Genomic DNA, 16738 nt, shown 5'->3' with positions numbered 1-16738 from the left:
TTGTTGAATTTAAACAACACATTGTATGAATGAACTTTTGTTAGGAAAAAAAAAATGCTCTAGATTGTTTATATTAGAGAAACAGCAAAAAAGATGAAGGCTAAAGCCTGATGATGATGATGATGATATATATGCATATATATACAAAATATAACATGAATTTTGATTTGAAGTTTGAATTTAAAAAGAAATACTTTAGAATGTATAATTGTTTATACAGCCCCGTTCACAAACACGACCCCAGCTATATATTATCAAACCTGGCCCCGGTCACTTACAAGTCATATGAGGTCTTAAATAGGTCTTTAAAAAATAAAATCTTTGATCATTTGAGGTAACCTGAAGTTGAAGATTGAAGGGTATTATTGCTATTAATTTTGTTGCCTCATCAGATCAGTAAATATATGGAAAATCTTCATCTTTATATGTCTCATTGGAGAAATTTTTTATTAAAAAAGCAAATTAAAAAAAAAAAAATTGAATAAATGATAAAATATTATTCATTATCAAAAAATTATATTTATGATTCCATATTTCATCATTAAATAAACGGTATCATTTAAAAATTAGATTCTTTTCTTTGCGATTGCTTTTTATGCCTAATGCCAATCTTCATTATTCTTTGTCTCACAAAAGTTTACTCTCGTTTGATGAATAAGTAGTGACTTCTGATGAATATCTTTATTGTGAATATTATTGACAGAGTCTGATGAATATCTTTATTGTGAATATTATTGACAGAGTCGGATGAATATCTTTATTGTGAATAGTCTGATACAACTTTGATAGATCTTTCTGAAACATTGTTAAAAACTGCAATTTTGGCAGCAAAATAAGAGAAAGACTTAAACTGGTAAACATACTCTCATAAGGGTGCTGGACTGTCCAAATAAAGTTTATCATTCAATTTAGTGAGATAAGAAACCATAATGACATCAATTCCTTTTCTATTTCATAAATTATTTCAGAATGCTGAACATATTGCAATGTAGTACATATGTAGTCTCAATATTTTATCATTGCCTGCACTTATTGCTTTTAATTATCTGTCAATTCATAAGAAAGCAGCGAACTTAATGTCTGAATCTTGAGATAATAGATAGCCTTGGACATAAAACATGCATGAGAAGCACACTATTAGGCTTAAATTTAAAAAACTCCTTTAGGACATACATAAAAGTCAGTTCCAAAAGTAAACACCTACAGGGAAAATGTTTTGATTAAAAGCCATCTCACAACATGTTGCAGTTTCAAAGGTGTCAGGATTATTAATAAAGTGTTATATTGTCATATTTAACAAACTTTTCAATGCTACTTTTAATGTTATTCCGGCTTATTACAAATGTCTTTACACTGCTAAGTTTTTGAAATTGAATTTATAAATATAACTAGAAGTGTTTGAAATTGAATTTATAAATATAACTCCTGCTAACTTTAAGTAAATTTCTAGTAAAGCTAACTCTAGCAAAATTTCTAGTAAAAGAGTTTTTTTTAATGACTAAACCTGACAGCGGCAGCTAAATTAAAACATAAACCTTTCACATCATCACATATTAATTATAAAATAATTACAATTAAATCTGAACATTAGAACACTTGATGAAATATTTTTAGATGATGTTGTGGTAATATCTTAAACAAAATCTTTTACTAACTACTGGTTTCAATTGCCTGGGCCTGGTTGCACTAAATCAAGTGATATATCTGATTCTTTACTGCAGGGTTCCCACTATTAAAACTGGGGCTAAAATTAAGGATTTTAAGGAGATTTAAGGAGATATTTTCCTAATATTTAAGGAGATTCGGTCGTGAACGACAATTTTTTGAAGGAAAAAGTAAGTAGAATTAAGGAGAAAACAATTATATTAAAAACAGAATCTTTCTTTTTTCAATAAATTTTAAATATAAATAGATGAACTATTATAAATGAATATATATATATATATATATATATATATATATATATATATATATATATATATATGTATATATATATATATGTATATATATATACATATACATATACATATATATATATATATATATATATATATATATATATATATATATATATATATATATATATATATATATATATATATATATATATATATATATATATATATATATATATATATACACACATATATATATATATATACACACACAAATTTATATACTTATATACATACATATATATATATATATATATATATATATATATATATATATATATATATATATATATATATATATATATATATTTAATGCATTAGATTATGATATATCAGCTTTAATGTCATCTAAATAGAAAAAGAATCATGAAATAATGACATTGCATTTAGTGGTATAAACTAAAAATTACATTTATATTCAAGGCATAAACCTAAGGCTATTCTTTTTTCAGAACGGAATCCAATTTAAAGAGATTCTTTAAATTCCCAATTATAGATAATGTCTGTCAAATTTAAGTATTGACAATTTCAATATCTTCCATAACTTTTCTTTTTGCTTCCATTTTCACTGTGTTTTTTTTACAGACAGGGCTTTTGAACATTGATCATCAAAATACTTCTTTCTTGCTTGTTTGCAGTAATCTATTTAATCTTTTGTTATTTCAACTTCATGAGCCTTGAACAAAAATCAGTGCAAACAATCCTAATCTTTATCAAAAGTCAAAAATACTTCTTTGTTATCAATGATCACACTTTTATAGAACTTAGAATTTTCTTTCTTAACTAAATCACCAACAGAAGCTCTAATTTTCTTGAAAGTAACAAACTTCATTAACAGTTTATCAAAAAAAATAATCACACTTTTCTGTGATATTCAACCATAAATGATGGGGAAATACACACCAGACAGCGAGCAACCAGTAAAGACAAAGGGCTTTTCTCAATAATATGAGTACACATTGAGACAAGAAAATCACATCATTTCCTTTTTGAACTTGTCAATTTGAACATCAGTAATCTTTCTGTTACTCTCGAGTTGCTGGAGATAATACTTCAATGAAAAACTAACATCAATCTTGCTGTTTGAAAGCCAGTTTGCGCAATTAAACAAATCTATTTTTAACAAAGATGTTGCAGTTTAGTCATTTAAAAGAAACATCTAATCGAATGAACTTCGCATAAAAGTTGCGTAGTAGTTCTTCAAGTGTCACCACCAGAAAAGGAGTCATTGGTTTATCAGTTTGAAAAGAAACTAGAAGAAAAAAAAAAGCAAGATTGAAAATAACATTTTGTAATTTTTTCTCAAAATTTTAAAAAGATTTCTTTAATAAAATTTTTTTCAAAATTTTATTAAAAAATTTTTTTCTTAAAATAATATGAAAAGAGTATTTCAGAATATTTCCATACTTTTGTAATAAAACAAAATATATTACATAAATAGCAATAAAATTGCATCAAATATTACCTACCAAGGAATGTATTTAGACTGCCATTAATTTCTTCAAAAAACTTTAATTTTAAAGGAACTAAAACTTTATTTGTTCAAGCACTTAAATGTTCAAAGTTGGTGTTTTGCCCTGATTTACCAAGCCCAGATTGCTTACTCTTTGGTAAAGACTTCCAGTAGTCAACAACAAAGATTACTTTTGACCAAACCTCTTTTGCTTTCTTGGCAACACTTTGATTTTCAGCCCGTTGAATGCCACAAAATATGTAAGGAAAATCTGAACTTGTTGCCTCAGCTATTCTTTCATAATCACTTGCTCTTGATGGACTTTAATGAAATATTTGGTACATTGAAGAAATTAACTTCTTTAAGTTCCAATCTGTAGCTTTAGCACCAGTTTGTAAGGATCTATTGATAGTATGTAAACCACAAGCAATATCAATGAGTGTACTTAATTCATTGTTATGACGTTCTTTGTTGAGCATTTCCAAAAACAGTTTATTTACATTAGGGCCATCCATAGAAACCTGAAGCATTTTTTCACCATTTAAACCAGTCATGCAGGATTTAAACATATTTAGAATATCTGGGGCTGCAGCTTTTTCCATGAACTCTGAAGTATAATATCTTGTACAAACAGTATTCTTCTTTTCACTCCAATAGCGCACATGTAAGTCCATTTGACCTTTCTTTACAGCTTTATTGTAAGACTCATCAAAAAGACATACAAAGTTATCCAGCAGGTTAAGATCTTTTATCAGAATTTTTTTTAAATGAGGGGCAAGACTATGAGTTACAATATAGCCAGATTTTGTTGACCATATGAAAAGTCGCTGGCAATATCTGTTTATTTACATTAGGGCCATTTGATGGAAACATCAAAGCAATTTGTTTAGACTTATTCTCACTTGATCTAAAGAGTATTTGCTTTGAACAATATTTAAACACCTAATTAATTCTGCTTTTAAAACTGCTTTCTTCTGAAGAATATCTGAAATGATACATTGCTTTGATGAGGTAGGCTTCTGTGCTACTGATTGCAAACTTGCTTTGAACAAAACAACATAACCTTCTAATGGTTAATATATATATATATATATATATATATATATATATATATATATATATATATATATATATATATATATATATATATATATATATATATATATATATATATATATATATATTAGGGTGGGTCGAAATGTAAAAAATATTAAGTTGGAGATCCTGTACATGTCTAAAAAGTTGCTTTTTGATGTACTCGTTTGAAAAAACCTCACTTATTTTATGGACAGTGTCTACAGGTCCCAACTCTGACTAGAAAGACTACATAAATACCCAATGTTAGTGTAACATATCGCAATGTATTACAAATTAAAAAGAATGAAAACTGTAACGAATCAATGTTAAACAGCAACAATACAAAGTTATTTAACCTAACTGTTAATAAAATCTTTCTTGCTGTCTATTTTTGGTATCTCTAATCTGGATTTCTTACTCTGTAACACCATGCCATGACGGGACTTTCTCCCATAAACTTTACAGCTCGCAGCACTAACGCCTCTAATTGTTCTCTCTACTGCCTGTGAATGACATGGAACATCGGGCAGCAGTATTGGATGTGTGTAAGTAAGTTGATCATTTGAAAGGTGTGATAGCATCGGAGGAGACGTAATATGGAACATCGGGCAGTAGTATTGGATTGTAAGTAAGTTGATCATTTGAAAGGTGTGATAGCATCAGAGGAGCGTAACATTACTCTGGTCCCAGCCAATCATGTTAATGAACAATGTCGCAGCCAGATTTAATGTTATATCCTTTTTATCAAAGACGCGAACCGGTATGTTACTATTAGTCTGCTTCTCTCTTGCTCTTATTATTTGTTCTACTGAAAAAAGACGAATTTCCATATCACTATCACTAACTGCAGCTAACAGAATGTTTTCAGCATGCGCAAAGTAGCAGTTATTTTCGAGAACAGGACGAACCACAGCCTGATCTAATGCATCAAGTTCCTGAAACAACTTAACTAAGTAAAAGAAGTTGTTAGCACCATTTTGGCAAGAAGAATTTGATTTGATTTTGAACCAAGAGGGTCCGTAAAAGTTCAAAATGAAATGCGTTACTCTTCTGAGAGGTTCAGATGCCACCTCTCTAGACATGTAGAGACGCAAAATCCTGTTAGCTTTCGTCAACCACCGAGCATGAATTATATTTCCAGGTAAACTCTTCTCGAGGAAATCAATATCTAGAGAAGCCTGACGTCCACGTTGTACTGCTAGACATGCTTTCAAAAAGTACAGTTGGTCTGTGCTAAGATCCTTCTTGACAGCTTCATCACAATCAGTCACCTTACCAGTAATTGGCAAATAATTAACGACAGGCAATTCATTCGGATCATATTCTAGAGCTGAGCTAATTTAACCTGTCGATGTGAAAGGTCCTGTAGTTCGAGCAAAATCCACGCCTGTCAAAAACCTTCTAAATGGCAGCTCGTTACAGTGTAGAAGGCATACCAACCACTGTAATGGTCTACCTAAGTTCTCCTCTAACTTTCTTATGATACCGTTGCTTTTACCTGTATTATTATTTGTGCCATCACACACAACACCTTGAATGCTTTCTACGGAGTTTCTCTCTATAATAACTGACATTAACTCCTTTGTTATATCAGCAGCTTTACTACTTTCAGGAACTACATGATCGATGTATATGCTTCCTGGATACGAGACAATACTACAGTGATCTTCTTTTTTACTTCTTCTACAACCAAAACTCTCAACTAATGTAACGTCTTGTTTTCCATCAAAGCCTATACAGCACAATTCCTTATTGCTCTGCATATGTTGTTCAACCAGAGTATCTCTCCAGAAATTCCTTTGTCGACGTAGCTTTGAAGGATCAAAAATTGTTGCTGAAGACAACATACTGAGGTCTTTTAAAACAGCATTAACAATAAGACATGTATCTCTGCTGCTAATTTTGCATCGATCAACTGCTTTACATAATTCCTTGTACTTGTTTCTGTTCTGCACTGATACTGTCTCTTCCTCTGATGTATAATTACTTTCAGACGTGTTACGCTTATCCTCATCAATATCTTCCTCAGTTTCATATTCAACCTCACAGACTGATTTCATAAATTTGCGTTTTTGTCTCTTTTCCAGTGTTGCTGTCATTTCTTTGTCTACTCCACCAATTATTAAATTTCTAACAGTTTTCTGGTCAACCCAGAAATCCCACTCTATTAATGGAATTTTATTTGGCAGTGGGCACGTGCATAAGTTCCTATCTCTAATGCCTAAATCAAAGCATTTGCAGGTACAAATGTCAAATAACTGCTTAAAAGAATTCAACTTCTCAGTGAACGTTTCTGATGTTCTTTTTGCATCTGAATATTTTTCAAGTGTATGTACTTTTTCCATAAGTCTTCTAATCCTAATGATTGTGCTATTCACTTCTATTGTGGGAACACTTGCTTTTGAATTAACACATTTCACTTTGTCTGCTAAAATTGAATATCTTTCTTGCAAGCTAATTTCTGATACTGTTTTCTGATTATAATAGAACGCCTTAATAACGTCTTCATATGATGGAATTTGATTTTCAGGAAGATCAACTAACTGTCCAAACAATGGATGTTTAGTTGCAGTTTGTGTACACATACTATCCATATTTAATATAATTTGTCTAAAATAATAAAAAAAACTACAGCAAGTTATGTTTACAATAATAAAAGCTGTTAAAACAATTTTTCATAAGAATTTAGTCAATAAATATTCCAATATATATACAGACTATAATATGTTTAGCCCTGTCATAAATAGGCCTACATGTTAAATGAAGTGATCTTTCTACAGTCTAAACTATAACCTACTGTAGTATACATCTATATTAGCCTACTTGAATTTAACTATAGATCTATTATTGCAAAGAAGAAAATAAAATTACAAAATAATATACTAGATATTTTGCTTGTTTCTAAAAAATCCAGCACATGGTTTGTTGCTAATGTTGGTGACGTCACATGTAAATAACGTTATAAAATTTATTCCATTTCTTTTTTAGCACTAATAGTTAGGTGCTAAACCATTTGCCAATGCATTTTAGTCAATGATTTATAGTTGGTACGTATTTAGATTGTACCAAGGAAATGGTTTAAATACATCAATAAAGGTAAGACTTTAATCAAAAGTTGGGACCCTTAAACGTTTCATAAAAAATCTTTAAATATTATTTTCATACTGTACTGATGCCAAGACAACTTTTTGTTCATGTACAGGAAAGATATGAAAATTCGACCCACCCTAATATATATATATATATATATATATATATATATATATATATATATATATATATATATATATATATATATATATATATATATATATATATATATAGATATATATATATATATATATATATATATATATATATATATATATATATATATATATAAATAAAACAAAAGTATAGGATTTTAACTCATCGAAGAAGTAACTATATGCTCTAAAGATAAGTATAATCCATTTGCTTTAATAAAATTTTGTAGATGATAAAAAAAAAGAAACTAAGGAGAAATTACGGAGAGCAGTCAAATTATAACTTTTTTAAAGGTTATTTAAGGACTTTTAAGGAGTTTTTTTATTTTTAAGGATATTTAAGGTTTTTAAGGAGGAGTGGGAACTCTGTACTGGTATCACATATGCCTGAGGAAAACTCTAGCTCTGTAGCTGATTCGCCCACTTGAGTGATAATCACTTGAGTGAAAAGAAAAGACCTCCATGTATATTCTTATGCAACAGTTTAAAGTTTTCAGTTGGATTTCAATAGGGTAAAAGGAAGGTGTCGCTTTTAAAAAGAAATGTCTAGATAAGAAGAAAAGGGGTAAAAAATGTTGCTTTTAAGTTTTTTTGTTGTTGTTTTAAACTCTAACTTTTAATTAGCATTCTCAACTTTTTTTTATTTTATTTTGTACTGTTTAATTAGTCATGTTCTTTTTTATCTTTACAATGTATTTAGTATGCACTTTTCATTCTAACTTTAATTAACCTTTAATTGTGCTCTGATAAACTCTAGCTCTATTTCAGGAGTTTTTAAACTTGCAGGACAGTTTTTATTGAACAGTTATTGAACAGTTGTTCAATAATATTGAACAACTGTTCAATATTATTGATTAATAAGAAAAATTATGGAGGTGAGTTCTCTTTAAGATTGCTTCAATATTATCTTTATCAATCTAAAAAATCTGCTTTCCCTTTTCCTTGAAAAATATCACACTCACAAGATCCCCTAGATTTTTTTGCTAGCATTTAGTCTTTAATTATACTTTTTTTAAATGTCTCCTAACTATTGATTAAATGTGTGATATTATCCCTACAAAAACTGTGAGAACGAAAACAATATATAAAAATAAAATAAAAAACAATGAAACATTCACAACAACACACCATATAAAAAATGCTTACACCTCAGCAACCCAGGAAGTGCGGCTACATTTGTTTTACTGTTTGCTAGAAAGAAATTTTATTTAAACTAAGTTTAAATAAAATTCCTTATTATCGTTTTTTAGCTTTTTAAAATAATACAAACTTAGACAATAATAATAATAAATAATAATAATAATAATAACAATAATAGTCATAATAAAAATGGTATTGATTAGTGACAGCAGTATTCAACACAAAAACTTGAGCATCTACTAGTTTTTTAATAAGAGAGTTAAAAGATTTATAACAACATTTGAAGTGCAGAAATTATAATTGCTACCTTTTAAATGTCTGTAAGTAAACCATCTTATTAACCCCCATATAACCAAGGTTAGATGGGGGTTAATAAGATGCAACAGCAAAAAGAATACAGATTGACTGCAAAAAGAATACAGTCGACTGTATAAAGAAATCAAGTATTACTGTATAAAAGAATAAGGCAACTTACAAGACACTGGGCATTTTGGGATTTTATTGGGTTTACCAGTAAAACTAATAAACTTTTTGGATAGATTAAATTCTCTAGAACTGAGAGTTAAGAACTAATACCAAACCAAAAAGTCAGAGCAATGTGATACTGCGCAAGTGTTGGGTTTACAAATATTTAGAAATGAAAAAGAAAAAGAGCTTTGTTGGAAATGTGGAAACATCATCCCAAAGTCACAAGATATCAAAAATAAAAAAGTAACACAACAGAGACTTTTTTTAATATGTAGACACTTATTAGGTCACTATCCTGTTGGAGGTTGGCTCAGAAATATCTGCAGTTTCATAAAACGCCATAGACAAGGACATGCTTGGGATGATCTAATCGGAGATCAAGCTCAGTCATGGTTGATTGAAATATTGCGCCAATTGGAAATTAGTGATTTTGTGAAAAGGAAATGGAATGCTGAAGGGATTCAAAATAAAGCATCATTGTGGTGTGATGCAAGCAGCATAGCAATGGCAGTTGCTATAGAATACAATGGCGTAATAATAAAGGATGCACCCTGGCTTTAAAGTATTAATGATGTCATGAATATTAATAATGCTGTGGTGCGTGGGATAAATCTAGCCGCTAAGTGGAATATAAAAACCTTGTCAGTTTTCACCGATTCAGTAACAGTTCATGGTTAAAAAGTATGCTGACTGAAAGCCATAGGGTTTGATCAAATGGATTATCAAAAATGCTTATTATAGAAGACTTTCTCTATTGCAACACCTAATAAAATAATATAATATAAACATCACATTGAAATAGGTTCCATCCTTCAAAAACAAAGCTGATGTGTTGATAAGAGTTCCAAAGACCTAGTTAAATAAGCTTTCATGAAGAAATACTAATGAACCAAGTGGAGTAAATATTGCAGAAGAAATTTGTAATTGTCACTTAAAACGTCATTTTGCCATTAATCAGACAATGTTTACAGTGCAACAAAGACTTGCGCACGTATTGAGAAAAGACATTGAAGAATATGTGCGCAAATGTTGTAATATATAAAATTTAATTGTTCCAGCACCAATTAAATGGGAACATAAAGTACTATAGAGTTAGATGTACCAGATACATGGTATCACATTGCTTTTGATGTATATCACAATAAAGGTTCAACATATTTAATAATGATTGACTGTGGAGTAAGTGGGTTTGCAGTTTAGAGAAAGTTGCATTGCGAAGATACCAAAAGTGTATTATGTCAATTGGAATCCGTATTTAGGGAGCACCCCAAGAACTATTGATGGATAATGGAGTGGTGTTTAGATCCAGTGAATTTTTAAACATGTGAGGAATAGTGTGTAAAAAAGATGTATAGATGTGTATACAGACCATCAGGAAATGGGATTGTGGAGCGTAACCACCACACAGTAAAACGAACAGCTGTGAGGGCATTAATATGTCCCTTACTAGCAGTATATTGGTGTACAATGCCAACAATGGGAACACACAAGGAACCTACACCTACTTCTCAAAAAAATAAGTACATCTGGCGTCTATCAATTTAAGAAGAAAAAAACACTAAAACTCAGGAAAGATCATGAGTTATGGAAACTTATAGAGTTGGAGAATAATTTATGTTTGCTCACTGAGGCAATAATTTTTTATAAGCAAAAAACTTGTTTTTTTACCAATACTTAATGATCCTGTAGACTTATTTCTTAATTTTAACAATTTTTTTCTTTTCTTTGATTAATAATTAAGAGAATATATACTACAAACATTTTTGTTTTGCATTTTTTATACATTATTCTATAGTTTATTTAGTAGTTTTTATTCTCTTTTACAATTTAATAAATGCAATTATGGAACTTAGTTTTTTAAAAGAAATTACAGTCAATTTAAATAGAAATGCATGTCATATGCAACTATATAGTTATTGATTCCAGCATCTTAAATAACATATTTAAAGAAAAAAAAGTAATGAGTTAATAATGCAATAGAAACAGACATTGCAAAAACTAAAAGAAGTTTTTTTTTGCTAATTTTAGTCAATGGTCCTATTAAAATTAGAATTATGAAAGTATTCAAATAAAAATCCAATATAATTTGTGAAATTAAAAAGCAATATACTTGTTAAAATTTTTTTCTTAAGTGAAATTTTTTTTTTTCTTTTAATAAAAATTCTTTATTTTGAAGTGTAAAGATAAAAAAGCTATTTCTCAAGTAATTTTGCTTAATGCAAAACTAATCTGAGGAGGAGGGGAGGGGGTTTATTTAGTATTGTAATGCAGCATTTTTTTTTTCAAGTTTCAAGTCTAGAAAACCTTTTATATTGATTAAGAGTGTCTAGCCTAAAACATAAACCTTCAGTTGATTTACAATTGCTCTTCCAGTTTAACATAAATTGGAATCAACTTTTTATAAATTGACTTCAATTTTAGTCAATTAATGTAGAGTCCGCTATGTCTAGAGTTTTATTAGTCAATGACATAGCTGATATATCATTGATTAAATAATAATTTATAATAATACAGTCATTAAATAAAAATAATAATATATTAATTATTAAACAACAATTATATTTAATACGCATAAGCATAAAATATTAAAACGTTAATATAATCTGCACCGCTACACTTACATCTTACAAAAGAAGTTATTTAAATAATATATTTATCAAAAATTGAATATATCTTCTAAGGTTAATGGTCTGTTTAGTAAATGTTGATTTATACAACTTTATATCGAACAATAGGAGTTCAAAAAAGAATACATGTACACTCCACTTTCCTCATACCTATTTAAGTCAGTCGAACTAACTAAACTGCGACTATGGCCACATCAGTCAATTTATGAACGAATTGATTATTACTCATCAACCGGTGTTGATATTATTGTCTGAAACCTTAAAGAATTTAAATAATAATTTATAATTGAACAACAGGATAGTTGAAACAACTTTTATATAAAGCATCAAAACTCAAAATTTGTTCCCGATATGGTAGTAAATGACCGGTGCTGATATTTGTCCGGTGCCGGTTTTGTGACGGGGGCTACATTTATACAACCTAACTTTTTTAATTCAAAACTCATGTTATATTTTGTATATATATGCATATATAAACATTATGATCAACATGATCATCATAATCATCATTATCATCATTATCATCATCATCATCATCATCATCATTGTCATTATTATCATCATGATCATTATCATCAACAGTATAAAAGAGGAAGGCTAAAACCTGATGATAATCATCATCATCATAATGATAATCATCATCATCATAATGATAATCATCATCATTATTATCATCATCATTATTATCATCATCATTATTATCATCATCATTACCATCATCATCATCATCATCATCATCATCATCATCATCATCATCATCATCATCATCATCATCACCATCACCATCATCGTCATCGTCATCGTCATCGTCATCGTCATCGTCATCATCATCATCATCATCATCATCATCATCATCATCATCATCATCATCATCATCATCATCATCATCATCATCATCATCATCATCATCATCATCATCATCATCATCATCATCATCATCATCAGGCTTTAGCCTTCCTCTTTTATGCTGTTTCTCTAATATAAAAAATCTAGAGCACTTTTTTTTCTTAACTAAAGCTCATTCATACAATATGTAAGGCACTCTCTTCAAATTTTCTTACTTATACCACTGCCATTTTCTACATAGGCTGCTACCTCTCTACATGCTGATATCCAAATTACTTTAATCTTTTCTAACAAACGTTGTTCGTTACAAAATTTTTTAAAATCTGTGTAAGATGCCTCCTTTTCTTATCTTCCTCACACCACACATCCATCTGATTATCTTCTCTTTCGGCAAATACTAAACCATATAAATATTAAAGTTTATACAATAATGAAAGGATGTTGTATGCCAGCATCTAAATAAATAGCAAACAGATATGTATATATCCATAACATGTATGCATAAATACATCTTGGAAGTTTTTATTCCTTCTGGAATAAAAGTTTGGAAGCTTTTATTACTTCTCTTCAATTTTAAGTCAAGCCTCATTCTACTCCACATTTTTCAACATTAATCATTTTTTTCATCTTTTTTTACAAGAACATCTCTCTTGAGAACAAATGCCCTTCTATTATTGCAAAAAGTCAATGTAAAAAAGTCCTGTCTGATGATCAGCTTTGTTATTACCAGTTTCCTAAATCTTGTATCTTATCTCAGATGTTAGGTTCTTGAGACTTTTGATTAGTCTTCAACAGTGTCATCAACTAAAGTAAGCTAACATTTAATCTCTAAATCATGGGTCTGATCTTTTTACTAAACCCCTAAATAAAGCAGAGTTATTTGCAAAGAAATCTTACTCTAATTTGACTCATGAATATATTGGCCATACTCATCCTGACAGTTAAACAGATTAACCCATTGTTAAACATGGAAATCACTCTGTCTTCCAATGCTTAAGTTAATTCTCAACTCAACACTTCTATAGTTTTTGCTCCAAAATAAATTTCCATCATAGTCTTAAAAAAGGGTTCTCCAGAACTCTCTTCAACTTTTGCTAAACTTTTAAAAAGTGCTAAATAAGTACAATTTTTCAAAACTCTAGAAAACACTTACACCTCTCTAATTATCCTACAATTAGCCTTCACTCTGTTATTTGTTTCTTTATATAAAAGTTTTGAGGTTATTAAATTATTCTAACCGAAGTAGTAAAGTTATTCTTGAAGGCCGACCCTCTTTTTTATTTCAAGTAACTTCAAGGGTACCACAAGGTTCTATCTTTGCTTCTTTATTATTTCTTATCTACAATAACGATCTTCATGAAATCTAAAGTGCTTCTATTTGCTGAATACACAAATTTATATTCTCGTCTTGATAAAACATCTTCACTTTTTAATTGCTTAGAGCAAGCAGTTGATTTTAAATTTGACCTTTGAAATTCTTCCATAACAGCCTAAGGCTTGCAGTGGCTTGTGGGTTTAAATTGTGGACAAAAAATCCGAAATTTTTTTAGGCAACAAAACTCATTTATTTATTGCAAAAAAGTATTGTAATACTGTTGGCATTCCTATATTGACGAATAACAACCTTCTTGCTCCCAGACAAACTCTAAAAGTACATAGTAATTGTAATTAGACCTTTTTTATTTGCCAAGCTTGAACCACTCTCCCATTGTTATAAGGTTGCATTTCATTTTTTTTCTACAAATACTATTATGGTCAATGCTCAAACGAGCTATCATGTCTATTATGATAAACCAAAACTCATTCTTACTTGGCTTCTTATTCAACAAGTTGCATCCTTTTACTGTATCTGTCCTTTCATGCTATAAAAACTTTTATTAATCTAGTTTTATTCTATAACTCTTCCCCATCTTCATGTTTTTCTTTTTTATACATCCGACAGCTTTTAGAGTCTTCAGATAACCATTTTCTAGTATTTTAACCTATCCTCTATTTTAAAGTAACTCCTAACTTAATAGTGGTTGCTTGCAATCTTGTTGGAAGTAAATTAGAGTTTAAAAATATATATATAATGTATGACAGTATTTAATAAATAGTAAATGTAAGCATAAAATTATAATATATTAAATATTATAAATTTTTTTAGCCCTGGCTATCAACACCTGCTAAATCTTATAATTTTGCAGGGGCTGGGGCCGGGTTTGCAAAAAATCTCATTTTTAGCCGGGCCCTGGTCACTTACTACGATACAGGGGTTGAACCTTTCGATTTTATTAGCAGTGCCTCAAAATATGTAATTTTGATCATCCAATTGTACCCCAATAGTCTAAAAAAAATAATAACTAAGATAACTATCCATTTAAAAAAATATGCAAGCACATATTTATAAATATGCTAACATATTTTTAAATATGCTAACATATTTATAAATATGCTAACATATTTATAAATATGCTAACATATTTATAAATATGCTAACATATTTATAAATATGCTAACATATTTATAAATATGCTAACATATTTATAAATATGCTAACATATGTATAAATATGCTAACATATTTATAAATATGCTAACATATTTATAAATATGCTAACATATTTATAAATATGCTAACATATTTATAAATATGCTAACATATTTATAAATATGCTAACATATTTATAAATATGCTAACATATTTATAAATATGCTAACATACTTATGAATGGATAACTACCATTGTTATTATTTTTTTAGATATTTTTTAGAATATTAATTTTTTATAAACTTATTTAAACTATATTGGTCACTATTTTTTTTTAGATACTTTGAAAAAATTGATTTTTTAATAAATTAAAAAAATTAAAATTATTTAAATTATTGCACAATAGGAAATTACATTATGGTTTACAAAAAGAGATACATACCCTAACTGTTAATCCTTTTTGCAAGACCCGATTTGGACAATCATCACCACACTTGCAGCGTTTATTGCATTCATAAATTGGAGATTGTGGAGGAAGTAAAACTCTTTTATTTCTATCGTATGCAAACTTATGCCCACTATTTTTGGGACATGAACAAGTATTTTGAGAGCATCGAGGAAAACATTCACAACCAGCTAAAAAATTTGGATCAAGTAAATCATTAGCTAATCCGTGAGTAATGTTTTGTCTAACATAGGTAAAATTATCTGGTGGACCTTCATTATCAACAAAGTTTTCAACGGCAATAACAGGATCTTCATGACATATTTTATTAAGCAGAGTCTCCCATTGAACTAACAACATGTTTTGGGTTGGATCAATATAATTTTCATAACCCTTTTTTCTAATTGTTTTCAAAGTTAATTGGAATTTTCCCCTATACTTTTTAGCTAGTTGATTAACATCTTCTAAAACTACAACTTTGCAAGCTAGCAATGGTTTATCTTTCTTTGGCTTGGGCTTACCCATCTAAATTAAGAATACATTAATATTAGACATGCCTACAATTGAGTACAATTTTTTTTTTAAATAGACTTTATCTTTCATACAATTATATGTACAATTTGGAAACATCACAAAGTAATTAACATGGAAATTTTGTATATTATTTGCAAAATCTTAGGGTTGCCAAAATTTGTTCCTTTCAAGGTGTAGACTGTCCTACAAATCCTAACAAAAACTATGATTAGTAATGCTATCTCCTACAGGAACATTTTTTGGCTGACCTAAACAGTGATTATTGCTTGATTAAACATTTCTTCCCATGTTAGGTTTATTAATTTTCATTAACTTTTCTCTACATGCTACTGTTATTGATTCACATTTATTTAGTTTTAGTTTCTTAGTGTTCATTAATTTAATGCTTTCTTAATAAGTTTAAATAGCTACTATGGCTACATTAATTTTATGTAGTCATTTAATATAGTAATTTTATAATTAAGTCAAACCTCTTCTTT

At 29.0% G+C, this 16738-nt stretch overlaps 1 protein-coding gene across 2 annotated transcripts in view; it reads right to left on the bottom strand.

Moving 5' to 3' along the window:
* The window catches only part of LOC100204516 (histone-lysine N-methyltransferase SUV39H2), a 30810-nt gene that overhangs the window by 13549 nt on the left and 523 nt on the right, over nt 1-16738 (bottom strand). For both annotated transcript variants that reach the window (XM_065818547.1, XM_065818548.1), the window contains exon 2: nt 15723-16250. In XM_065818547.1, coding sequence (XP_065674619.1) covers nt 15723-16250 — 528 coding nt within the window. The remainder of the gene's footprint in view (nt 1-15722; nt 16251-16738) is intronic.

Source organism: Hydra vulgaris, chromosome 14 (genome assembly GCF_038396675.1).
Source record: "Hydra vulgaris chromosome 14, alternate assembly HydraT2T_AEP".
In the NCBI taxonomy this organism is placed as follows: domain Eukaryota; kingdom Metazoa; phylum Cnidaria; class Hydrozoa; order Anthoathecata; family Hydridae; genus Hydra; species Hydra vulgaris.
Note: the sequence above shows the minus strand (reverse complement) of the source record. Positions and strands in the feature narration are given on the sequence as shown.